At 36.9% G+C, this 27,407-nt stretch overlaps 1 protein-coding gene across 6 annotated transcripts in view; it reads right to left on the bottom strand.

Moving 5' to 3' along the window:
* Positions 1-5,440: 5,440 nt before the first annotated feature.
* FOXN2 (forkhead box N2) overlaps positions 5,441-27,407 on the bottom strand; it is a 68,264-nt gene continuing 46,297 nt past the window's right edge. For all 6 annotated transcript variants that reach the window (XM_013987898.3, XM_085019352.1, XM_085019353.1 and 3 more), the window contains 4 exons: positions 23,934-24,058; positions 20,276-20,340; positions 11,313-11,381; positions 5,441-9,852 (listed from right to left, as the gene is read on the bottom strand). In XM_013987898.3, the coding sequence (XP_013843352.1) occupies positions 9,329-9,852; positions 11,313-11,381; positions 20,276-20,340; positions 23,934-24,058 (783 nt within the window). In that variant the 3' untranslated portion in view covers positions 5,441-9,328. The remainder of the gene's footprint in view (positions 9,853-11,312; positions 11,382-20,275; positions 20,341-23,933; positions 24,059-27,407) is intronic.

Raw genomic sequence — 27,407 nt, forward strand, 5'->3', positions numbered from 1 at the left:
CCTCTGGATATTTGTATATTGTCACTCCTGAACATCCTCCTAATCCCTGTTCAGAGCCACCTAGGTAAGAGGTCCTCCCCATCCACCCTATCGAAAATAGCAACTGTTGAGCTGCACCCCACAGGCCTGCAAGCCCTGAACATGCCCAGCTTCAAGACCAAAGAAAGAACCAAGAGTCAGCAAGAGAGACATCAATGGTTTAATGGAGAGGGGATCTTACATACCTGAAGCAAGGTCCTGGAGCGACACCCCACCGGGTGCAGGAGGTAGTGATATCTGGGGAGAGGGAAGTTACCAGTTATAGGGGGAATTGAGGTCAGGTAGGCTGATCAGTTACCAGGGAAACTAGCACCTCCCCCTTGATAAGCTATCATAGTGAAGATGTTCTGATCTAAAGATTAGAACAGTCACTAGCTGAGTCCAGGGGCAAGAACATAGGTGTTTAACAGATTAGACTCAACGATTAAGAGGGAAAGTCAGGTGAGTAGGGTGTGAGTGAGCCAGGGAATGGTCCAGCAGGGGATGTACAGAGAGCAAGAGAAGAACCATCTTGATTGCTGACCGTATAGGTATAGCAACTGTCACCTCTCCTCTTCTTCACTTGTTTTTCTTCATAGCATTTATCATTTCCAATGTTTTATTTCAAATTTTTATTGTGCCAGTCTCTTCTCAATAGAATGTAAACTCCGGGAAGGCAGATTTTCCTCTGTTTTATTCACTGCTGAACCACCAGGGCCTCAGCAAAGATTTGTTGAATAAATGAATGAAATGCCAAGCTTTCTTGTGCCTGGTTAGTCCTGTAAACTGGAGGTTGTAAAACTTGGTATTTGAAGCATAAATTTAGGAATCAAACTGGGTTTTCTAACCATTTACTAGCCAAGATAACCATTAGCAATTTAAGCTCCTTGAGTGTAGATTTCTTCATCTATAAGTAACATTTGCCACCTTAACCTCAGAGAGTTGACGTAAGGATTAAATAACATATCTAAGTGCATGCCATGCCTATCAAGTAACATAACATTCTAGATAATACCTTTCAAAGATTACGAAATCGAATTCAGGTAGTTCTTTTAAAAAAAAAAAAAAAGCCCTTGAACTCCCAGCAGCTTGTTTTCCACACCCACTCAGCTCTTCTCAGAAACCTTTAAACATTTTTCTCCAATCCATCTCATCGCCTATATGTGAGTTATCCATCCAACTTGAGTTTTTACTCAACTCTCAGATCTGGAAGAAACAGAAGCTCTCGAATTTATTCCAACTTCTCATGGGTTCCCTACTAACAAACATTATTAACTCCCTTACTCTGCATTTCAAATAGGACAAATTACTTAGGATTTGCAAAAGCCAAGGAGTTTTCTCCCAATGTTTTTTAGTTCTCAAGCCACCACCCTACTCCCTCCACCCCCACCACCTCCACCCTCCCCACTTCCACACCTTGGCCCTAGGCTATCATTGACCTGCTTTCTGTCACTATAGAGCCCATTAATCGTTTCTAAAATTCCATGTAAATGGAATCACATAGTGTGTATTCTTTGTTTTTTCTTTATTTTTACCATCACTGGTGTGTATTGCAAGAAAACAGCACAGACTAACCTGGTTACCTTCACAGAATTTGGCAATGGTTCAAGACTGGTTAAAAAAGGATATTTTGTAATTCATCTTTAAGATCTATAGGGGAAATCTATAGATCTATAGATTCATTTTAAATCTATACTCTGGTAAAAAGCAGGTGATTCAGGGCCAGTTATCTCTTATTTTAAAATAAATTATTATTTTGGATGTTACTAAACTATGGAAAAAAATTTTTTTTTGAAAGTCTTAGACCCAAACTGTATCAAAATCCACTGAGAGAGCCTTGGATCCTGCCAGTTCATGGGTGGGACAGTTCTCAACATTCTGTGTATGACATCAAGAATTAAGAGTTAAACCCACTGTGGGCAAGTTCCCTTAGTGGCTCCGCGGTTAACCAACTCAACTAGCATCCATGAGGACTTGGGTTCAATCCCTGGCCTCGCTCAGTGGGTTAAGGACCCGGTCTTGCCATGAGCTGTGGTGTAGGTTGCAGACGTGGCTCGGATCCCATTGCTGTGGCTCTGGCTTAGGCCAGCCCCTACAACTTTGCCTGGACCCCCCCTAGCCTGGGAGCCTTCATATGCTGCGGGTGCGGCCCTAAAAAACAAACAAACAAACAAACAAAAACCCTATGGGGATCAAGACTGAAATAAAAGAAGCAGCACAGTGTTTGTAAAGTGTGTTTTCCTTCAAGTTCACAAAGGACAAGCCTGGACCCCCAACACCACGTTTTCAGAATTAGTTTTCACTGTCTCATTCAAGAGACACTCAGGTTTTTCCCAGTCTTACACTTATGTGCGCTCTGTCTCTCTATAAATACATTTTTTTTTTTTTCCTTTAAATGAAAGAAAAGATTTCCCACTGGCTGGCGGTGTGTTCGTCTTTCCAGCTCTACTGGGCAGTGACTGCATTAAAGACTCTGAGGAGGCCCAGGGCTCTGGGAGCCTCTGGCTGGTCCCTGGGCCGCACTGCTGGGGAGGCTGTCCTGCACCAGACCACTGGCCACTGCCTTCCTCCTCCTCCTGGGCCAGCGGGCCCTGATGGCCCAGGAAACATGACAGGGCAAAGACGCCCTGACCCACTGGCCGCTGTGGGGAGCTGAGAACGCCTGACCCTGCGCCCAGGCACCAATGCCTGAGAGTTAGGACATCTAGAATGTTACTCTACTCAGAGAGAAGGAAAAGCACAGGGTCCAGTGGAGACTTTTCTACAAAGGGCAAAACGCAGTGCTGAGGGGGCCCGAGTCACACAGGGAGGGTGTGGGCTCCAGGAGGGGGCCGGCCCGTGGGGGCAGAGCTGGGCTCCTTGACAAGGGCCGCTCTTGGAGAACCTGCTTTCCCAGGGGCCCACATGCGGGCCCACACATCCTTCAGCCTCCCTGTCTCCTTCCATGCTATGGGCTTCCAGGAGACTCAAACATCTACACCCCCCAGTTGGGGGTGGGTGCTGCGTCTTCAGGATGGGTACTCCTGCCTGCATCCATGCCTGGGACCTCACAATTCTGGGCAAAGTGGGGCCGGGGAGGTCACCCCAGCAGCACACAACAGGACTAGTGTCAGGGCCAATGCTGTGGCCTTCACTGCCCCACCTACGTGAGGCATCTGCCAGCTGTTCCTCTGAAGTGCTGCCCCCTGCCTTTAGGCTCTGGCTGGGAGGGCCTCTAGCTTCCTGGCATCCGGCTGGCACAGGATGCAGAACTGCGGGGGTGGTGGGGGCATGGGCGGGAATGGATGTAGGGGTTGAGAGAACTGGCCGGTGGAGACTTGAATAGACATTTTCCCAAAGACCTACAGATGTCAATAAACACTAGAAAAAATGCTCAACATCATTATCATGAAAATGCAAATCAAAACCACCAAGAGGTACCACCCTTCACATGTCAGAAAAGCTATTATCAAAAAGACAACAAATAGCAGGTGTTGGCAAGGCTGTAGATAAAAAGGAACACGTGTGCTCTTTGTGGAAATGTAAATTGGTACAGCTACTATGGAAAACAGCATGGAGCTTCCTCAAAATATTAAAAATAGAACGACTGGGAGTTCCTGTCCTGGCTCAGCGGTTAGAACCCGGTTAGCATCCATAAGGACGCGGTTTCAATTCCTGGCCTTGATCACTGGGTTAAGGATCTGGGGTTGCCATGAGCTTTGGTGTAGGTCCCAGACGCAGCTCAGACCCTGCATTGCTGTGGCTGTGGCCTAGCCCAGCAGCTACAGCTCCCATTGGACACCCTCTCTAGCCTGGGAACCTCCATATGCCATGGGTTGTGGCTCTAAAAAAACAACAAAAAACCCCACAACTACCATATGATCCAGCAATTCCACTTCTGTGTGTTTAGCTAAAGAAAACAAAAAATGCTAATTAAAAAAATTTCATTCCTGTGTTCACTGCAGCATTATTTACAGTATCCAAGATATGGAAGTAAACTAAATGTCCATCGATGGGTAATCTAGATGGATTTAGAGGGCATTGTGCTAAATGTAATCAATCAGAAGAAAGACAAATACTTATGATTTCACTTACATATGGAATCTAAAGAACAAAGCAAATGTAGCAAAACGGAAACAGACTCATAGATACATAGGATCAACTGGTGGTTGCCAGAGGGGAGGTGGGGTGGAAAAATGAGTGAAATAGGTGAGGGAGATTAAGAGGTACAAACTGTAGTTATAAAATAAGTCATAGGGATATAATGTACAGCATAGAGAACACAGTAGATAATATTGTAATTTGTATGATGACAGATGGGACAGATGGTACTGTGGTAATCATTTTGTAATGTATAAAAATATCAAGTCACCATGCTGTATACCTGAAATAAATATTGTAAGTATACTTCAAAAAATTTGTTCATCTAAGCTGTTGAATTTCCTGGCTCAAAGGTCTTAATGGTATTCTTTCATTATCCTTTTAATATCTGTAGGATCTGTCCTTATGTCTCATTTCATGTCTGATTTTGCTAATTTATGTTTTTTCCCCCATTAAGCTAGCTAGAGTTATAGCACTCTTAATGATCTTATAAAAAATGTTTCATATATTTTGTCCAGTTTTCTAGTTTCTTATAGAGGAGCTTAAATCTGGTCCTGTCACTTTATTATAGCTGCAAGTCAAAGTGTTAGGGGGGAACAAACACCTACTGAAGAGCATAGCACAGGAGACCTATTCAAAATCTTATAATCCACCCATAATAGGAAAGAATCCAAAAAATAGTATCTATCACTTTGAATCACTTTGCTGTAAACTTGAAACACTGTAAATCAACTACAATTTTTTTTTTTTTAAATGGGGAAAAAAGCTCATGGGATAAAATTGGGAAAAGAGAATCCCAATGTGTAAAGGTGATTTCTTAAACGGCATACACCTTCACTGGCTTCCCCAGGCACTTAAAAATAAAAAGGCCTACACGACAACGCCAGATCCAAGCTGCATCTGTGGCCTACACTGCAGCTTCCTGCAATTCCAGATCCTTAACGCATTGAGTGAGGCCAGGGATTGAACCCCCATCCTCAGGGATACTAGTAGGATTCTTAACCCACTGAGCCACAGCAGGAACTCCAAAATCTGAAATCTTTAATTTGACTCACATAGCTTTGCAAAGCCTGGCCCCATCGCTTTTGCTTTCTAAGACTAGCCTGTGATTTCACTGAAAATCTCATATTTTCTCCCATTACAGGGGTTCTAGTGAATGCTGTTACCCTTACCCAGAACAATTCACTTTCAATGATTAAGATGACATGTAAAAACCAGGAGAAACAACACTTTAAAAATTCTGAAATTCAAACTTTACCTTTCACCTGTATGACTCTGACTTTGTTAACACTGAAGTGCAAAGTTGCATTCAACCCCTGAAAGTACAGAGAACACACAGAAATGTTATAAAACAAAGTTTATTCTGTAATACTTTATCATAATGAATTGCATCTCTTTGGTAAAAATAAACTTTATAAACATTTTAATAATCAGAGATTAGATACAAAAACTAAACATTTGTTAAGTTGTTTTTAATATGAGCAAAGTCTGGCAACTGAGAAGTGGTTCACTTGGACTGGTCATCTACTGGCAGTTGTAACTCAAACTCAGGGAAATTTTATGCTACATTAGAAAAGAAGATAAGGACAGTTTAATAACTCAAATTTCTTCAATCAGAAAGGATTCTGACACTTTCATTAAAAATAAATAGTAGTTACAATGAATTGGCAAATTATACATTTTTATACACTACAGAATGGCAACATAATACTTTAAAATTAAGCACTTGTTTAATAAGAAATGTACAACAATTTTAAAAACAAGTTTTGACAATGGCACTGGCAGTTAGATGCAAAAAAAATGTGCTTTAAGAAAAAAATGGCAGGTATCACATTAAAATACTCTACTTTGTCTTTCAATAAATATTTTGGCTACATCATTAACATATTGAAACAAACTTTGTTTAAATCAAAGCTTACATAACGTTTCAAACTAACAAAAAACTATAAAATAGATGTAAACCAGAAAGCCTCAAATTTTTCTCAGTTAAATGCTATGGTCTTCACAAAAGGTTAAGTTACTGTAGTATTTAAAACAAGCCTTCACAGCTTTGTGAAGTATTCACACCCATTGCTTAAACTGCTGAGAAAGGCCTCCTGATCTACAAAGACACGCATATTCCCCCTTAACACTTTTTCTAGTTTTGAATTCGTGCTAACACATATTGAACTGATCACCTAGTATGACCCTTTACATAATGCCTCAGAAAGTAGCAAAAGAAAAAATTATACATTTTCTAAAGTTTACTATATACAAAGGAATCTGAGTCATGCTGGCTATAAAGAAGGACAGGAAAGGCTCAAAGGTGGAAAAAAGGAGGTGATCCACCCATAATTAGCTTTTCCATGAATTTAAGTAATATTGTCTCTGAACTTGAAAAGTAAAATGAAAACATGAACTAATTTAGTAATATATTGCACAAATAAATTTTAAAAATACATAGTCAAGAAACACTGATTCTATTTGAGATGTGAAAGATGAAGATTAATTGTGCCGAGTTAAAACTTTTACTAGGGATCTATACTGGAATTGGTTCTAAGAATTTATATTGATGCAAAGCAAATTATGTTAGCTTAAGTCAAGGTTTTAAAATATGTTGGGAAGTACATAACCTCTCTGGGATTGCCAAATTGTTTTTATTACCACAAAATTTGCTGGTAATATATTTTTAGAAATACAATTTCCAGTCCATGTGACTTGAAATGACTTTCCTTAATTAGCCATGTTTTTATCTCAACACACCTGAGGAATGGGATCATGTCATGTCTATGGAAGTAATTAAAAAGTTTCTTCCCCTTAAAAGTAACTGCCTTGGTAAACCAATACATGGAAAGTGATGCACTGAATTCTAATATAAGAATTCAATTTTTTAAAGAAGAATTCAATATAAAATATCATGTAACTTCTTCCTGTTAGTTTTTAGTGTGACAAATGTTTATTGGCCTTGTTAGTGATGAATATAACTTTTAAATTTATGGGAAGAGTACATGAAGAGGGAAAGTCAAGTTTAAAGAGTTATTGTTATTTACATTAAGACAAAAATAACTTTGAAGATCCCTGTTAGAACTAGGAACCACTCTTCCTTTCCCTAGCTTAGATCATTTTCCTTTACTTACAAAGACTAATTATCTAATGCACAGGTACTACAGAGAACATCTGTGGTAGAGAACTTCAGTTGAACAAAATAAATTGGAACCAGATCACTGAAACACTGTTAATAAGGTCTATTCAGATGGCCATGGTAAATAGCTTAAAAATATCTTGTTATTAAAATGATTTTATAATTTGTGTACTATTTATACTGTGGTAAAAGCAATTTTTGCTGTTATATTCACTGTCTATAGTAAAAGATGTTAATTTGGATTAGCCATTTTCTATAGTAGATGTGACATATATGAAGAACAAAAAATCCAATACCTCATTCTGCACACTTATGGACTATTTTTCATTATCAACAAATTGAAAAATTACTATTTTTCAACAGCACCGATTTTATTAATGTGGCTATCAGGTTCAATTACAATTAACATGGAAACAGGACAGATAATATTAATGTCGTTATCTTGGCTTAAAGTCTTGCAAATTGAAAAAGACATTTTTGTTATGCTTCTCATTTGACAGTTTTGCCCAAATAAATTCTACAAGTTAAAATAAAAATATTTGTCTCTTAAAAAAAAAAATCCAAGAAAAATTTTTATCATCATAGAAATAGCTAAGGTAACAAACCAAAATCCCGAGCCTGTGTGTATGTGTGTGTGTGTGTGTGTATGTATGTATATACATGAAATAATCAGAAAATGAAAACAAGGTCACTGTCTATGAAATAGTATATAGCATGAGATAAGACTGAACTTTTAAAAAGTTGATTTTGCTGATATAAAAAAATACAATGAATAAGTTTAGTTTTATTAATATCCGTTATTCTTTCTGAATGATATAATCAAACTATATAAATGATATGAAAAAATGTATCATACAAGCAGATTCATTCAAACACTTAAAAAGGCCTTAGTCAATACATACTTGGAACGGTAATGTAAAATCTTTTAGCATGGATTTAATGGCACATAATAGGTATTACACTGCCTCCTCAAAAGGGTGTAGTATATAATATTTAATTTTATACAAATTTTGAAATCCATGAAGGCATTTTGTCCACCTTTGTTAAATCCTTTAACTTAACTGCGTATACATACAAATTTAATTCATATAAAGCTTGGACAGAAGTCTTTTCCGAAATGATTTACCTTTATTTGTGGTGACATAAATAGTATGTATTCAAAATGTCAGTATTAGATTACACTCTATTTGTACTACAAGATTCTCAGAATGCAGTACATTTAACAAGCAAATGAAAGATCCTCTTATTGCAAAAGCTGTGTCAAAATGGGTGTTTACTACCTAACACACTCTATGGCTATATCCTCTCACTGGATAATTTCTCAATAATAAAGACAGCTAGTGGCTAAAATTTAAGCAATGACTACAAAGCACTATGGGAAAGAACAAATGGCTCCAATAAATGTTATTCAATATCTGGAAAGGTAAAAAATTTCAAAGATAATATTGTAATAGGAATTGGAGTGCCCTCAGATGAAATTACAACAAAAAATTGCCTTTTCTAAATCTTAGAATTTTTTGGTATACTCTCTGCCTAGGTATCCAAAAGAACTTTCTAGACATATAGGATCTTTTCCCATTTATATTCAACTTTGTTCATGCATCAAAAAAAAAAAAATTAAAAACAAAAACTAAAACAAAAAATTCAAATCTCATTCTACTGAATTGCATGTGTCAAAGAGTAGTATGTGAGAAAGACAGCAGCAAAATTTTTAGCTGGATCCGCAACTGCAGTTAATTACAGACTGGAAAAGAAAAATATGTTATAGAGTTGCCCATTCTTACATTTTGACATTAATAAAATAAAAGATTTTTCCTACAAGTTTAAGACAGAGGCTGGGGATTTTTTTTAATACGAAAATTTCCAAATCTTGGAAACACTTATAAAATTTATGCTTTTAGGACTTCGCATCATATTTATGGTTGGGCATGATCCTTAATAGCAATTATTTAATAAAAATTAAAAAAAAAACAAAAATGTTTTGAAATAAACATTTAGCACCCCTCCCCCCAACCCAAAAGAAAACCATTATGGCTTTGATATCCCTTGAAAGAATTAAGTAGAAGAGTATTGCCACATTTTAAAATAATTTAACACTAATAAGTATTTCTACTTTTTCCGCTGCTTTTGATTTTGTGTCTTTGCAGTACTTATTAGGGAGCCTAGACATGTACGAATTCCAGCAAGGTGAAGCAAAGATCCAGCTGCCTCTTTGAGCTCCTCATCAATTTCTTGACATGACTGTTTTCGAATCTTCTTGCCTGGCTGCCCCTTTTCAGAGGTATCTGCACAAGCCTGTGAGGCATAGCCACTGTCTCCAAGAGGATCATCTTCATAATCAACGTCTGTATCTTCTTCACTGTGAAATCCTTCACTGCCATCACTTCCTACATGGTTACTCTTTGGGATAAATTCATATACCTCATCCACAGATGACAGGGAGGACACACTAGACCTGGATGCACAACGCTGTGCTGCCATGCTACTTGCACTGTAATTGTGGTCTTCTTTTGGATCAGTGCTGGTGGCCAGAGAATCACTCTCGTGTAATCGCACAGCGCTGGAATGACTGAATGCACTGCTGTAACTCCTCTTTTTCTGCATTGCTGTTTTAAGAGGAAGAGGCTTCTCACCTGTGGAAAATAAAGCTTCCATCAATAAATCAAATACCTTTGATTACAGAAATAGGCCATTTAGAACTACTATATCACTCCTGAATAAGTGCATTAGATAGGTAATGTTTTGTGGGTTTCAAAACTTTACACAGACCACATTGTCCTGCAGGCATTAATTTGAAACATTTTTTAAATCACTTAATGGTATGTCTTAACATTTCCATGGAAAATATAATTTGAGTTGCTTGCACAGAACACCTTAATATCAATGTGGCACCGTTGAGCTAGTGATTTCCTTATTGATATTTAGGCTGTTACCAATTTTTCACTATTACAAATAATACTGCAATGAAAATCCTTCTATGTGCCTTTTCTTACACATGTGTAATATTTTTTTTCTAGGAGAAATAACAAGAAATAGAATTACTACGTAAAAAAGAATATATATTTTAAAATATAATTGGTATTTCCAAATTGCTCCAATACGGTTGTTCCAATTATATAACTAGGTATGATAATACCTAGTTACTACACTTCATCCCTAATATTATCAATCATTTTAGTTTTTCATAATCTCATGGACAAAAAGATAGTATCTCAATATTGTTTCATTTTGCAGCTTCTCTAGAAATCAAGGAGATGGTGTCCATTTATGAATTTCTTCCTCTGAGGATTAGCTATTCATATATTTTGCTGACTTTTCTGTTGAACTGTTTTCTTATTTCTTACTTACGATTCTTAAAATATACATATGTATACCCAATATTAATCCTCTGATATATATAAATATGTTCCCCTATTGTTAAGCTTGTATTACTTTTCATAATTTACTTGGGTTTTCTTTTTTGGACTTTGTATTCTGCATCTCAAAGAAGGATTTTCCTAGTTCAAGGTTATAAATACACTTTTCTATGTATTCTTATTTATAGCTTTCATTTTTACTTTTAAATCTTCCAGCTTTATTTCTAATAAACATGCTATTTATTTCTTCTTTTCTAGGTCAATGTAACAAGATTTATCACAGCACTAAACTCAATCATTCAATTCCTCACATTTATAAATTAATAGAAATATAACAGAAACTAAGTTATTCAGATGAAAACAATTTAGTCAGAACAAAGTAATTTTGTATGTAACATTGAAATACTTTACATTCTAAATGACACACAAAAATATATTTTAAAAAGAAAAGCACAGGAGTTCCCATCATGGCTCAGAAGAAACGAATCTGACTAGTAATCATGAGGATACAGGTTCGATTCCTTGGCCTCGCTCAGTGGATTAAGGATCTGGTGTTGCCCTGAGCTGCAGTGTAGGTCACAGACATGGCTTGGATCCCACATTGCTGTGGCTGTGGTGCAGGCTGGCAGCTACAGCTCTGATTCGACTCCTAGCCTAGGACCCTCCGTATGCCATGGGTACGGCCTTAAAAAAACAAACAAACAAAAAAAAAGAAAAAGAAAAGCATGATTGCTTACACTCTAAAATTCCTTGTTCTATAGAAGTATTTAAAAGCATCATTGCAGTGGCAGCATCAATATCAGATTCTGAAAAACGAAGAGTAATAATATTAATTCTTTTTACAAAAGAGAGGCTATTGTAAGTATTTGCATATATCCAAGGATAACCAACATTAAGGTTTAGGTGTATTTGTTACTTAAAAACACACATAATATTTACTATATTATATACACACACATATAAAGACATACACACACACACAAGTATACACACTAAATAAAATGAAACATTATTTTGCAATCTGCTTTTGTTCACTTAAAGTTGTATAAAGGAAAACTGAGAGGTACTAGAGATAATGAAAGTTCTCTTCTTTAATTATTCACAGTGAAAATAAGAACCTGACCTGAATTTTAATAAAGACTGCCCTTAAATAGATTAAAGCAGCCAAGAACACACAAAAATATTAGTAGTGTCATAATTATATAGAAGTCTACAAGTACTATAGATTTATGTAATACTCAAGAGCTCAAACATAACTGTAGATACTCATAAGAAAAACAGGCTTTAAAAGGCAGGTAAAAGAGTTCTGGTTGGAGTTCTTGTTGTGGCTCAGTGGAAAGCGAATCTGACTAGGATCCATGAGGACGCAGATTCGATCCCTGGCCTCGTTCAGTGGGTTAAGGGTCCGGCACGCTGTGAGCTGTGGTGTAGGTTGCAAACGAGGCTCAGATCTGGCGTTGCTGTGGCTGAGCTGTAGGCCAGGGGCTACAGATCCTATTTGACCCCTAGCCTGGGAACCTCCAAATGCTGTGGGTGCGGCCCTAAAAAAGACAAAAAGAGTTCCTGGTTGTGATTCATCAGGTTAAGGACCTGACACTGTCTCTGTGAGGATGTGCATTTGATCCCTGGCCTGTGGAGTAGGCCCCAGATGCAGCTCTGATTAGACCCAGATCAACCACTGGCCTGGGAATTTTCATATGCTGCAGGTGTGACCATAAAAAGAAAAAGCTGGTAAAATCAGCAAGTTTTATTCCAGATGTCATTATGCTCTGATATCTACTCATACTTAAGTTTTTCTCTGTCTTAGAGATCTGTTAGTCTGAATTGTAACTGAATAAAAGTGGCATAATCTAAAATATGAAGGAAAAGGTAGAAAATGTTTATAAATTTTAGATTACAATAGATAGGTTTAAAATAAGACTCAACATATAAACCTTCCATTTCTGTCTCAAAGATGAGAAATTTTTATTATCCCAAAGTTTTGAATTTTATTTATAATACCTAATTATAAAGTTATTTTAGATAATAAAGCAATGAGAATATTGACTTGTTTTCTCCTAATCTTGACCATAAACTCTGTGAAGGAAGAAAATATTGTTATTGACCTTATGAACAGACTTTAACAAATCAGATGATTGTTGCTATGAGGGAGCACATAATACTATATATACTCTTTTCCCTTAAATGTGATCTCATAAACCAGTTTCTAGATAAATGTCTTCCCAATTAGACTATTAGCTGTCTTATCTTCCTTAAGATAGGAATCATGTATTATCCTCTATGTACCATGATGCCTGGAACAAACAATAGTTCCTTGATAACTATATAAAGAATATATATTACATCTTTGCCCTCCCTCCTTTTCCTTAGATTAAGCAATTATCACCAAATTACTAACAATGAATACCCTGCATGTTCCAAGTATTATTTTTTTTGGTCTTTGTAAGGCCCCACCCACGGCATACGGAGGTTCCCAGGCTAGGGGTTGAATCAGAGCTGTAGCTGCTGGCCTACACCACAGCCACAGCAATCCAGGATCTAAGCCATGTTTGCAGCCTACACCCCAGCTCAAGGCAACGCCAGATTCTTAACCCACTGGGCTAGGCCAGGGATCGAACCCATGTCCTCATGGATGCTAGTCAGGTTGGTTAATCACTGAGGCACAATGGGAACTCCTTTTTTTATTTCTTTGTCTTTTGTTTTTTATTTCAAGTATTATTAACTCACCTAATTCTCAGTTTATGACGTGGGTACTGTTAGTATCTCCACCTTAAACATGAGAAAATGGGAGTTCCCATCGCGATGCAGCAGAAACAAATATGACTAGGAACCATGAGGTTGCAAGTTGGATCCCTGGCCTCGCTCAGCGGGTTAAGGATCTGGCACTGTGTCCATGCATGCAGCAGTTTTTGGCTGTGCCCATGGCATGCAGCAGTTCCCAGGCCAGGAACTGAACCCATGCCACAGCAGTGACGACATGGGATCCTTAACCGCTAGGCCACCAGGGCACTCCTAATACAACAGATAAACTCTTTTCTTTAGGCTACTGTATGTAGTTTGTTTCTCATTTAAGAATTCCTCTGGAGTTCCTGTCATGGTTCAGTGATAACAAACCCAACCAGTATCCATGAGGATGCGTGTTCCATCCTTGGCCCAATCAGTGGGCTAAGTATCTGGCATTGCCATGAGTTGTGGTGTAGGTCACAGACGTGGCTCAGATCCCATGTTGCTGTGGCTGTGGTATAGGCTGGCAGCTGTAGCTCCGACTAGACCCTTAGCCTGGGAACCTCTACATGCCTTGGGTGCAGCCCTAAAAAGAAAAAAAAAAAAAAAAAAAAAGAAAAAGAAAAAAAAAAAAAAAGAAAAAGAAAAAAAAAAAAAAAGGGATGAGCAAATGGACAAAGAGTTGGCCCCTGGGAACAACAGAGATGGAATTTAAACCTGAGTAGTCTACCTCCAGACCCCAGGCCTTCAATTTGTACTCTATCATTATCCCTTAAAACTTACTAAGCATACATAATTAGGGTAGGAAATTTTGTAGAAAATTACAGAATGTACTAGAAATTCTCTATTCTGTTATTCATTCAATAAATGAAGTATCCCGTTATAAACCTGACATCATTCCAGGCTGTGAGAATATAGCAGAAAACAAAATAGGAAAACTCCTAACCTCTTAGAACACAAAGAAATAAAGAGTATATCAAAGAGTGACAAATACTACGGAGAAGAAGTAAAAGGGAAAGGAGTGAGAGAATGTGCAGAAGGGTGCTTACAATTTTCATATAGAGGTTAGGGAAGGACTAAAGGTGAGGTAATAGTTGAGCAAAGACCTCAGGGAGGTGAGAGAATGAAGCCACACAGATAGCCAAAGGAAAAGCATTTCAAGCAGAAAGAATAGCAAGTGAGAAGAATTTGGATCAATGATTCCCACGTGCCACAGCCATGGAATCTAGCAAAACAAAGACTTCTTCAATTCCCATTATTTTAGGATGAGATCTGACTACAATATGAAGTTCAACATTCTAACGTTTTTGAAAAAAAGAAGGTACAGTTCAAGTCCATATTGTATCTCTGTGTGAACTGGAAAAAAAGCAACTTGCCTCCAGGTGAATGCTTCCCTGTACCAAGGCACACAGCTTGAGAACTGGAGTGTGGGCTGATTTCAGAGCCCACTCATTGCCTTAGCCAGGTGTCCTTGTGCAGGGCACAATTTGCATGGCATTTTATAAAAGCCCTAACAGAGAAATTCATGCTCCATGGAAGTTTTCCTTTAATAAAAAGAAATCTACCTTGTTTCAAATTTTATTTTAAAAGAGGCAAGTGGTGGTGAGGGAGAGTATCTAATACTGAAATGCATTATAATAAGGAAACAATTTTAGGACATTTATTAATCTTATAAATGAAGCACCTATAAATTTTTTTTTTTTTGCTTTTTAGGGCCATACCTATGGCATATGGAGTTTCCCAGGCTAGGGAATCAGAGCTACAATTACCGGCCTATGCCACAGCCACAGCCACATGGGATCCGAGCTGTGTCTGCAACCTACACCCCATCTCAGGGCAACACTGAATCCTTAACCTACTGAGCGAGGCCAGGGATTGAACCTGAAACCTCATGGTTCCTAGTCGGATTTGTTTCCACTGCGCCACTATGGGAATTCCAAAACATTCCTAATAAAAACCAGTATATCTCTATAGATAGTATATCCTAAAAGTTAATGTATCCCTAAACTTGACCTCTTAAATTTCCATTACAATTCAAGGAGTCATATTTCTGGAATACAATACCTAAAACTAAAGATAACCGATTAAGACTTATCTGGACAAACCAAGAAATCTGCATGAATACTTTTTTTTTTCTTTTCTTTTTGGTTTTTCTAGGGCCACACCCTCAGCATATGGAGGTTGCCAGGCTAGGGGTCTAATTGGAGTTGTAGCTGTCTGCCTACAACACAGGCACAGCAACACCAGATCCAAGCCTCGTCTGTGATCTACACCACAGCCCATGGTAACGCTGAATCCTTAATCCACTGAGTGAGGCCAGGGATCGAACCTGCAACCTCATGGTTCCTATTCAGATGTTTCCACTGCGCCACAACGGGAACTCCACCATTTCTTTTCTTAAAATAATAACAAAACTAGGCACTTATTTCTATAAGAGTAGAATGATAGGAAAACTCTTCCTTAAATATATTTATATCTTGTAGGAATTTGTTACAGCCAAATTAATTTGAATTCTCCCACATGAAATTAACTTCATGAAACCAAAAACTTCTTTGCAAAAGGATTTTATCTACATCTGATTTGTTTAGTTTATAATATTTGCTAAGTATGTTTCCCACAATATCTTACCAATTAATTCAAAAAAGTTTAACTTCGGTGTTAAAATATGTGCTAGAGAAAAGACCCTAAATACTTGGTAATCAAGAATGCCTGATTGGAGTTCCCGTCAAGGCACAGAGGAAAAGAAATCTGACTAGGAACCATGAGGTTTCAGGTTCGATCCCTGGCCTTGATCAATAGGTTAAGGTCCTGTGGTGTAGGTCGCAGCTGTGGCTCAGATCTGGCGTTGCTGTGGCGTAGGCTGGCAGCTGCAGCTTCAACTGGACCCCTAGCCTGGGAACCTCTATATGCAGAGTGTGTGGCCCTAAAAAAAAAGCCCCCCCCCCCGCCCCAAGAGAATGCCTGATTATCAATGATTTGTCCAAAGTGCAATCTTGAACTTCTTGGAAAGAAAACTGTCTGTGTAGACTTTACAATTTTTTTTTTATAGTTCCAGATTGGTTTTGATATTAAAACTAAACTTTGTTTTTAATAATTAAGAGTATTAGCTTTATTATGTAGCATATTCAGTTCATGAAGAATGAAAATTTGGTTCTTTCACAAAGTCTTTTGTATGTTTTCTCTGACACTATTTCAGTTAATCCAATCAATTCAGTTCCAGCTTAAAGTCACTGATCATTAGAGCCATGAGAGGCTTCCAGTGAGTTAAACAACAACAACTTAGTTAAAAGTCACATTATTTCCTTTTGTATCTATCCTTCATAGTTCTGACTGGAGTTCAAAATATGCTACTGGTTTAATAACTGGTTCAACTTAGCCTAGAAGCTAAAAAATTAACAGCAATAATTTGAGAAAAAAATTAGAGAGGCATTAGTTTATGTGAGAGTGAGAGTTATAATAAGACAAATAAGTTTGTTTTCTGATTCTCAGTCCATTTGCTTAAGGAATGATATGAGAACCACAGAGGCAGAATTATCAGCTAGTTATAAGCTAGGTATAATAGGATTTACTGCCTCTATCAAAACCAATATACACATTTACAAAGCATTCAAACAGAGAAGCTGTTTCTTGTGATTCTTTGAAGTAGTAGGAGAGTGCTGTCAATACATTACCAATACTTAAAGCTGTTTGAACCATTAGTTTACTTTCATTTCAATTAATATACACATTATGCTAATTTGTAACCTTAAATTTAAATTTAGGTTTGCACTTAACTCTCTAACTTCATCATTAGCTGTCTAAATTTTTTATCTGCTTGTAGTATGCTAGTGCTTAAATATAAATACTAAAATTTACTAACTATAATAAAGTTCCATTTTTGTCTTCTTTGTTTCACTGAGGTACCCTTGGTGCCTAAACAGTGCCGAGCACACAAGTGCGCTCAATAAATATTTTTAAACAGATGAATTTACTCCAAACCCACACCAAATAAAAATACTGACAAAGAGGTTTTGTTTTGCTACCTTAGTATGTGATTCCCATGCCTCCTGTTGCTCACTATACAGTAGTGTAACACAGATATTAGCAAGGTGAGGAAGAGAGACAACTAGACTTCAAAAAAAAGATGATTCTATGAAGTGACAGATGTATCTTATATTGGATTCTAATATTGAAGCCCAAGAATGATATTTCAGCAATCTTTACAAAATACAAAACTGACAATGCTTCAAATCATTCTTTAGAGACCTTCTGCAGTTTCCCCGCCCCTGACAAGTCTCATATCTGATAGGAGTGCAGGCTGTGAAGTCAGAGGTCCTTCTGTATCAGTAATTGTGTGACCTTGAGAAAGTTACTTAATCTCTCCAAAGTCTAGTTTCCTTATTTATGAGAAAGCAGCAATACCTCAAAGCGTTGCTGTAAGGATTATGAAATAACCCATGCAAAAACATCATAGTCAGGAGCTCAGTGAAAACTAACGTTATAGGGAAAGTTCAAACTCATTACGCTAAATAAGCTCTCCTAGATTTGGCTAGTGCCTGCTTACACTTGTTCATGTACCTTGCCCACACTGAACAATGTCATCTACGTTACTGGACTAAAGCTACCTGGCCCTCTTCTATGCCCTTAGGTTTCAGCCATATTTATCAACTTGCAGTTCCCAGCAACCGTCCTTCACCAAACCTCTACCCAAGGTTAAGAATTCTCCCAACTTTTGAGGCTCAGCTCAAGCATCCCACTTTCTTCTCTAAGAGGGCTTTCCTGACCTATGCTAAGCTTAATTTGCTACCCACTTCCTTTTTTCCCAGTATACTCTGTATACTTCTAGTCAAGCTTCTTCAATTAAACGGTATGTTTTCTGAGAGCAGGGCCTGGGTCACTTTCATCACTGCATATCCTAAAGCACCCAGTTCAGAGCTTGCACAAGGGAAGAATTCAACAATTACTTGTAGAATAAACAACTGAATGCTTAATGGATTTATTGTTGTATTTTTCAAACTTTTCTCTAGAAGTAATACCAAGAGTTATAAAAAAGCAAGTTTCAAAGAAGTTTATGAATATGTGCTAGAGCAACCTGACTTAAATATAAATTTTCTGAAGTTTTTGAGTGCTATTAGGTTTTTCTCTTATAACTCACAAGCATTTCGTATGCTATTCCAGGACTGACTTGCCTTTGTTTTAACCTAGAATACCAACCACCTCCTCCACCATGTTAACTATTACTAGGGGAACAGGCCTAAGACTCACAATTATAGAGATGGAGGGAAGTAAGGTGTGAGTAGCATTGGAGAGAGGATGGATAATATGTATAACTCATTAGATGAAGGAGAAGTAACCATACTCTAGTTGTGGAAGCTTCTCCACAAAGGAAGAAGCAGAATTTGGTTAGAATAAGAGCAAAAGGAAATTCTAAATAAGCTGCAGAATTCAAAAGAGAAAATGTTCTCAAAACGTGTGTATGAACTTAGCTTCAATGACTAAGGGTCAGAATACTGAGGTAACAGAAAGATAAAGGAAGTTTCAGCAATACCTAAAGTAAAGAGCAAGCATATGTACCCATGCGGGTAACAGGAAAATGGATACTTGCCTTATGGTAAGTCACAACATTATCTGAGGCCGACTCCCAACTCCTTTCTTTGCAGAGATCTCTTGAGCTTTTTCACACTCATTTCCTTCCTTATTTTTACAGACCATCATCATGCTGCTTCCTAGGCTTGGCTCAACGTAGTTACAAAGAACCAAAATGTCTCTGATACATAGAAAGGCTTTTGGTATGATACTTTCTATTTTTAAAGGTCATAGAAATGTCTGGAGGCTCCAAAGCAACAATGCCAGGAAAATTTACGTTAATATACCACTAACCTATAACATTAACTATGAGTAGAGAGAAAAAACCACTAATTCAGAATTTTGGTCTACTTTTGAAAAGTCTACAAAATTCTAAAAATTAACTCATTGCTTTCCTCCTAAATTATAGTTCCTTATACTTAACCTATTAAAGAAATATGTAAAACCATCCCTAAATCAAAGGCCACACGAAAACAGGCAGCAGGATAGATATGGACTATGGGCCATAGTTTGCCAACCTCTATTCTAGTCTCAGACGGACTTGACAAGATAATTCTCTCCCGATGGCATAACTAAGAAATATTTCCCTATTTTCAAGGAAAAGTATACATAAAAGGAAATGAAAACAGGAATATTAAACAGTATACACAGTATAAGCCCAGTATTTGAAGAAAAAGTATGTGCAGAGGGTAAGGGGTATATATGCATGCATGCAAACATATCTACTCATGTATAAGGCATAAAAAAGACCAAAGCAATTACATCAAAATATTAGCAGAAGAGGGGCAGGTGATTAAGAGGTACAAACTATAATGTATAAAATAAATAAGCTTCAAGGATATATTGTACAATATAGGGAATGTAACCAATATTTTATATTAACTATAAATGAAGTATAAAACCTTAAAAAATTGTGGATCATTATGTTATACACCTGAAATTTATATAATATTGTACATCAAGTATACCCCAATTTAAAAAAGTTAACAGCAGAATACAGGGTAAGTTTTATTTTCTTTCATATAAATGTTTTTCTTTTTCAAATCTTCTACAATGACCATATAATATTTTGTAATTAGAAAATAATTGGAGTTCCTGTTGCAGCTCAGTGGTAATGAACCTGGCTAGCACCCATGAGGACATGGGTCTGATCCCTGGCCTTACTCAGTGGGTTAAGGATCTGGCGTTGCCATGAGCTGTGCTGTAGGTTACAGACTTTGCTCGGATCTTGAGTTGCTGTGGCTGTGGCACAGGCTGGCAGCTGCAGCTCCGATTTAACCCCTAGCCTGGGAACTTCCACATTCCACGAATGCAGGCCTTAAAAAAAAAAAAAAAAAGAAAGAAAAGAATTAAACAAAAATTCTGATTTTGACCTGAGGTTTTATAATTTAAAAACTGATCTTTCACATACCTTTGAGAGTTCGCACCTGGTTCTGCTTGAGTACAGAGCTTAAGTAGTGAGGTGATAAAGAACCACTGAAAAATAGAAGTAAGTTACTTGTAAAAATCTTTATTTCACATTTTAAAGAATGTGGTTGCAAATACAACTAAACTGTACAATAAAAAATACAAACTATTTTTATCTGTTTTTCTTTGCTAGTACTTTAGAAAGAGTCTGCCAAAGCAGAAAGAGCATAAGACCGAGGTTTAAATCAGAACTATTTGGACATTCTTAGGCAAAATAATTAATGTCTTAGTTTCTTCATTTGTAAAACAGGAATCATTAAACCTCCCACATAGGATTGCTATGATAATTAAATAAGAATAATGAATTTTAAATGGCTGTAACTACAATAAGTAATAGTTACTGTCTGATTTGGTACTGCATGTCTAAGTTTGATATGATATTAATACAGGTGTTACTACAGACATGAAAGTGTTTATCAAAACAAATGTTTAAGGAAGACTGTATAGTCATGACAAAAAAACACATAAGTTTCTGATTTAATTAATAATTATCAAATTAAACTTTCTATATTTATGAAGATATCAGTACATACATTTTAATTCCCCAAATTAAAACATTCTGGGGACAAACTACTTCTTTTCTTTGAAATTTGTGGTAAGTATAAAAAAGATCTGTTTTGTTTTGTTTTTGTCTTTTTAGGGCCGCACCCATAGCACACAGAGGTTCCCAGGCTAGGGGTCTAATCAGAGCTGTTGTTGTGGTCGGCCTACAACAGAGCCACAGCAATACCAGATCCTTAACCCACTGAGCAGGGCCAGGGATAGAACCTGCAACCTCATGGTTCCTAGTCAGATTTGTTTCCACTGTGCCAAGGTGGGAACTCCAAAGATCTGTTTTTTGTTTTTCATTTTTTCATTGTTTTGCTAAGTTAAAAGTCTATTTCCAGTCACAGTTTTACATAAATCATAGCTCATTTCTTCCTCAGACTTACCAATTAAACACAAAGCTATGTCAGCTGCAACTGTCGTTTGGCCAAACAATGACAAAGAGAAAATGTTTCTTAAAATATTAAGGCAATGTTTTAAGTCAAAGATTAAAACCTTTATACTGTTGTTTTATCTACCTATCTTTAAACTACAAAATCATCTCTAACACGTAAACATGATAAAGCCAAAAAATATAAACATGAAAGTGATCATATAAAAGGCACAGGAGAGTGTGTTTTTGACAATATCCAAAGAAGAGTGCCAATTCTCTCATTTAATTTGTTTTTGTTTTTTTTTTTTTTTTTTTTTTTTTGGCCATGTCCAGGCATATGGAAATACCTGGGCCAGGTATCAATTCCATACCACAGCTGTGAGGCAAGCTGCTGCAGTGACAACAGTAGATTCTCAATTAGGTATGTCACCATTTAATTTTTAATAAAACATTAACATCACTAATAAAACATGAAAGGATCATCAGCAGAACTTACCATTAGTTCCTTAATTGTTATTATTTTTAACTAGGACACCTCATAAGCACCAACATTAACTAATAAAGATGGTATCATTTCCAAACAATGAGAATATAAATTCTGATAACATCTTTTTTAGATTTCATTTCATAAGGATAAACCAATTCTTGCTACAATGATCCTTCTAATCCAATACAGTAAATAAACTTAAAATCTCAATAACTATATATATTACTGGCATTTCAACTTTAGTCTTACTAATTTTTTTTTTTTTTTTTTTTTTTTTTTTACTGTATCTCAGCTACAATTACTCCTCTAAAAGTTATCTAATACTTTAAGAAATTAAACACTATAGGAGTTCCCATCTTGGCACAGTGGAAACGAATCTGACTAGGAACCATGAGGTTTTGGGTTGGATCCATGGCCATCCTCAGTGGGTTAAAGATCCGGTGTTGCCATGAGCTGTGGTGTAGGTCCCAGACATGACTCAGATCCCACGTTGCTTTGGCTCTGGCGTGGGCTGGCAACAACAGCTCTGATTAGACCCCTAGGCTGGGAACCTCCATATGCCCCAGGTGTGGCCCTAAAAAGACAAAAGACAAAAAAAAAGAAAAAGAAATTCAACACTATAGGAAATGGTGAAAATTGTTGCAACTGGGAGTTCACTCTTTCTCCCTATTTTTATGTTTCAAAATTTCCATTTATTATTTTATTAAACAGCTTAAAACTTAAAAATATCACCCATTATAGATTATCCTTAAAAGTATTTACCAAAAAAAAAAAAAAAGAGAGAGTTCCTGTCTTGGCTCAGTGGTTAACAAACCCAACTAGTATCCATGAGGATACAGGTTCAATCCCTGGCCTTACTCAGTGGGTTAAGGATCCGGCATTGCTATGAACTGTGGTGTAGGTTGCAGACGCAGCTCAGATCCTGTGTTGCTGTGGCTGTGGTGTATGTAAGCCAACAGCTAAAGCTTCAATTCAACCACTAGCCTAGAAACCTCCACATGCTGCAGGTATGGCCCTAAAAAGAAAAAAAAAAAAATCTGTCATTTTCAACTCAAATGAATATATGTAATAAAATTCAACAAAAAGATTCTGAAGGTTTAAGAAAAGGGAACAATCAGATTTAAAGACATGATGCAATTTTCAGATTCAACTTAAAATGGGAAAGCTATATGACCAATTTGCTGATGACTGAGTTTGAAAATAAAAGCCAAGGAAAGTCATCATAACTATATGTACCAACAGAAACAAAACAAATAAAAACACTAAAGCATTATTTTACTTGACCGCATTTTAAAATTTGAGACTTGAATATATAGTTTTCAAATATTAAACATACTGTGAAGGAAAAAAAGCTTAAAATAGAAGAAGAGGAGTTCCCGTTGTAGCTCAGCAATAATGAACCTGACTAGTATCCATGAGGATACAGGTTTGATCTCAGGCCTCGATCGGTGGGTTAAGGATCTGGCATTGCTGTGGCTGTGGCACAGGCTGGAAGCTACAATTCCAACTCTACCCCTAGCCTGGGAACTTCCATATGCCATGGGTGCAACCCTAAAAGGACAAAAAAAAAAAAAAAAAAAAAAAAAAAAAAAAAGAAAAATAAATATGTATATAAAAATGTTGTAATGACAAACTTATCTTAATCATCTTATTTAAAATATTTTAAATATACTCTTACTTTCTTGTGTCTTTAGGTCACATTAGCACTTCAGACAATTAAAATGATTTAACCTTTACAAAAAGGCTTCAGGCACCTGAAATCATGTTATAACTGTCTTCAGAGTTTAGTTAGAATATTTTCAGTATTGATTACATTTTCCAGAATGTATGTTCTCATCTCTCCAATATCCCGTTTCCTAATTATATAAGTTGGACTGTAAGTAAAAATGCCTTAGGCTAATGTCTTATCCATAAATAATTCTCTGTGTAATTAAAGACAAAAAACCAAACCCTAAAACTTTGTTAAAGATTCTCCATATCATACACTGAAATTTTAGATATCACCACTGACCTTTTTTTTTTTTTTTTTTTTTTTTTTGGCTGCACCTGCAGCATGTGTAAGTTCCTGGGCCAGGACCTGGATCTGAACTGGAGCCACAACAGCGACCCAAACTGCTGCAGTGACAACACCAGATCCTTAACCCGCTGCACCAAAGGAATACTCCACCACTGACATTTATATGGAAGATCCTGTACCTTTGTGGTGATGCAGGAGGGATGTAAAATGTTGATTTTGAGGGAAAAGGTTGCTTTTTCAGTGCCTGCATAAGGTTGGGTTTATATTCTGGATCAACACACCATAAGGAACCTTTTCCATTAACCTAGAATGAAATACACAAGAATTAATAACCTGGAACTTTAAGACACACAAAATCAGAGTCTGAATGTTTTTAATAAGTGTGTATGGGGAAAAAAACCCAATAGTACTTTTTGTGTACAATGCAAAAATTGAAGTAAACTTGCTAGGAATGCCACTGTGTAACTGAAAGCCTTGGAGGCAGACTGCCTGAGTTCCTACACTCAGCTTTGCCATTTACCCACTGTATGATCTGCAGAAGGCTAACTAATCTCTATTTCTCTGGGCCATTCATTATTCCTTTATTTGTAAGGTATGGATAATAATAGTACCTACTTTACAGGGTTGTTCCCTGGATTAAACTATGCATAAAGTACTCTGCACAGTGCATGGCACACAGGGCCCCAGGACTGTACAACTCTAGGACATGCCATTCACATCATGGTCTGGAGAATAATACAACCCTAGATTGGCAGAGAACAGCAAGAAGGGCTGTACAAGACCACCCTCTACATGCTAAGATGTCAACAAATGTTAGCCATTATCATTATTGTTATAGAAAAAACAAGAAAAAAATCAAGTAGTGTCATTCCCCTAAAAGTGATAAGGAACATATTAGGTGATGCTTCAAAAAAAATAACTTAATAACATTAACACAAGTGCTTAACTCCCCATTTAAGCTGTTTAAATTTAAAGAAACAATTTAATAAAAAGATGGCTGGCCTACACCAGAGACACAGCAATGTGGGATCCAAGAGCCTTGTCTGTGACCTACACCACAGCTCACAGCAACGCTAGATCCTTAACCCACTGAGCAAGGCCAGGGATTAAATCCGCAACCTCATTGTTCCTAGTTGGATTCGTTAACTACTGAGCCACAACGGGAACTCCATTTGTTTCTGTTTCTATTCTACCAGTTGTTGATATTAAATTTTAATAAATATTTTCAGATATTTAATAAATCTTTTGAAGATACAAATGTCAAAAATATAAGATATAACCTGACCCCTCTCCCATCATGATGTACAAAATTTCCTCAGAACCTCAGAACTAATTCACAAGATTGATGAGATTCAAACTGTTACTACTTTTTGTTTTTTCTTTTTCTTTTTTTGTCTTTTTACGGCCGCACATGTGGCATATGGAAGTTCCCAGGCTAGGGTCGAACTGGAGCTGCAGCTGCCAGCCTAGTTCACAGCCACAGAAACTTGGAATCCGAGCCATGTCTGCGATCTACACCACCAGGATCCTTAACCCACTGAGAGATGCCAGGTATGCGAATACTAGTTGGGTTCATTAACTGCTGAGCCACGATGGGAACTCCCTAATTTTTATTTTTATATTACACCATTTCTATTTAAAAAACCCGTTCTTAAAATTTGAAATACACTACACAACTACATTAACAATTACTTAGACAACAATACAATTTACACATGTCCTGATCTCCTGCTCCTTTTTGCTTGTATGATTTAAGCTATTATAATTGGTGAAGATTTAAAGTGATGAATTCCAGGTTGCTTTCATTTCCTGAACTCTTTTCCAAGGTAATATCAGTCTATTACTAAGGCTCTTTTTTTTTTTTTTAATCTCTGAATATCATGTCACAATCATTATAGCAGAACGGCGTAATTAAAAGAACACTGTTAACAGGTTTAAACTGAAGTCTTAACCATTGGTTATTGATTGGCTACGTGATACTGGACAAATCATTTAATCTCTAAGAGTCATACTTCATATTTTCCATTTACATTTTATCCATAAAATAAAAAAACGGTCATTTCACTGAGTTTTGATGAGATTCAAATAAGGTAATTCATATGTAAGTGACACAGAAGTACAAAATAAGTGAATACTAAGGGGTTATATTGAAATTGGCATATAATAAGAATTTATATGGTTTAATAACAATATATTCCTACTCTTTTTCTTCTAAGAGATGAGGGGGTTTTTAAAACATCAACAATAAGAACAAAAATCAATTTTGAATAAGAGGAAAAAGTGAGGAATTTCCGTCGAGGCTCAGGAGGTTAAAAAACCTCCATGAGGATGCGGGTTTGATCCCTGGCCTCAGTGGGTTAAGGATCTGGTGTTGCCACAAGCTGCAGAGTAAGTCACAGATGTGGCTTGGATCTGACATTGCTAAGGCTGTGGCGTAGGCTGGCAGCTGTAGCAATTTGACCCCTAGCCTGGAAACTTCCATATGCCACAGGTGTGGGCCTAAAAAGAAAAAAGAGAGAAAAAAGTTAGGTAGAAAAAAACAAGAGATAAACCAAACCAAGAAGGGGGAAAAAGTTCTTGTGTGAAGAAAAGTATGATAATTGCTGGTAAGGCAGTTTTTAACATCCTAGCAACTTAAACATTATAGGAAAAGAAAAACTATGAGTATCATACCACAAGGTAATATAGAAACACACCACACTATCAGGTGAAACTCTTCCTGGCCTACAGCAGAAAGATAGCAACATGAACTGCACTAAACAGGTATTTGGAATTTTAACTTTTTCCCAAAGGAAGCTTTATAATTTTTTTTTTTCTTTTTCTTTTTGCCATTTCTAGGGCCGTTCCTGCGGCATATGGAGGTTCCCAGGCTAGGGGTCTAATCGGAGCTGAAGCCACTGGACTTCCCCACAGCCACAGCCACAGCAACTCGGGATCCGAGCCATGTCTGTGACCTACACCACAGCTCACGGCAACGCCGGATCCTTAACCCACTGAGCAAGGCCAGGGATGGAACCCGCAACCTCATGGTCCCTGGTCCGATTTGTTAACCACTGAGCCACGACAGGAACTCCAGTAAATGTGTTTTGATGAGAGCGAAATAAAACTTTATAATGTTGGCAGAATATCCTTTGCCCCCAAACTACTTTAGTTTCATAGAGAAATATATGCATGAATTATTTTTCATATTGACTAAGAAATTATTTTAATAACTCTAGCCACGTTCTATCTTGGTTTTCCTGAGATTATACTCCTAGAAGCAGTTTAGTTCAAATCTACTTTTTAAATTCTATTGTGAGAGAATTGCAAATTATTTTGATCATAGAAGAATTGTTATTTCCTTGAAATAGCAAAATGGAAGAACTGGTACTGAAAATTTGCAGTTCAGGGCAGTTAAGTCTTGAGTAAGGTCTCCAAATAACAGTCTGGTTTATGTTACCATGGCAGCACTTCCGTTCACTGGGTCTGTTCACAAACTATCAGTAACGAGATAAAATTGTGTATTTGCTAATCTATGTTTTTGACTCTAGAGCAAAAAGGAACTTATTTTTAAACTAAGTCTCACTTAAAAACTTGGCGTCTTTATTGTGGTTAAATGATGGAACAGAAATAATAAAGAGTTTTAGAAGTTAAGTATTGTTTTAAAAATTTTT

Source organism: Sus scrofa, chromosome 3, assembly GCF_054392235.1.
Source record: "Sus scrofa isolate SSC_HxYL_T2T_F1_AM1 chromosome 3, Sscrofa_HxYL_maternal_Yorkshire_Landrace_v2.0, whole genome shotgun sequence".
NCBI classification, from domain to species: Eukaryota; Metazoa; Chordata; class Mammalia; order Artiodactyla; family Suidae; genus Sus; species Sus scrofa.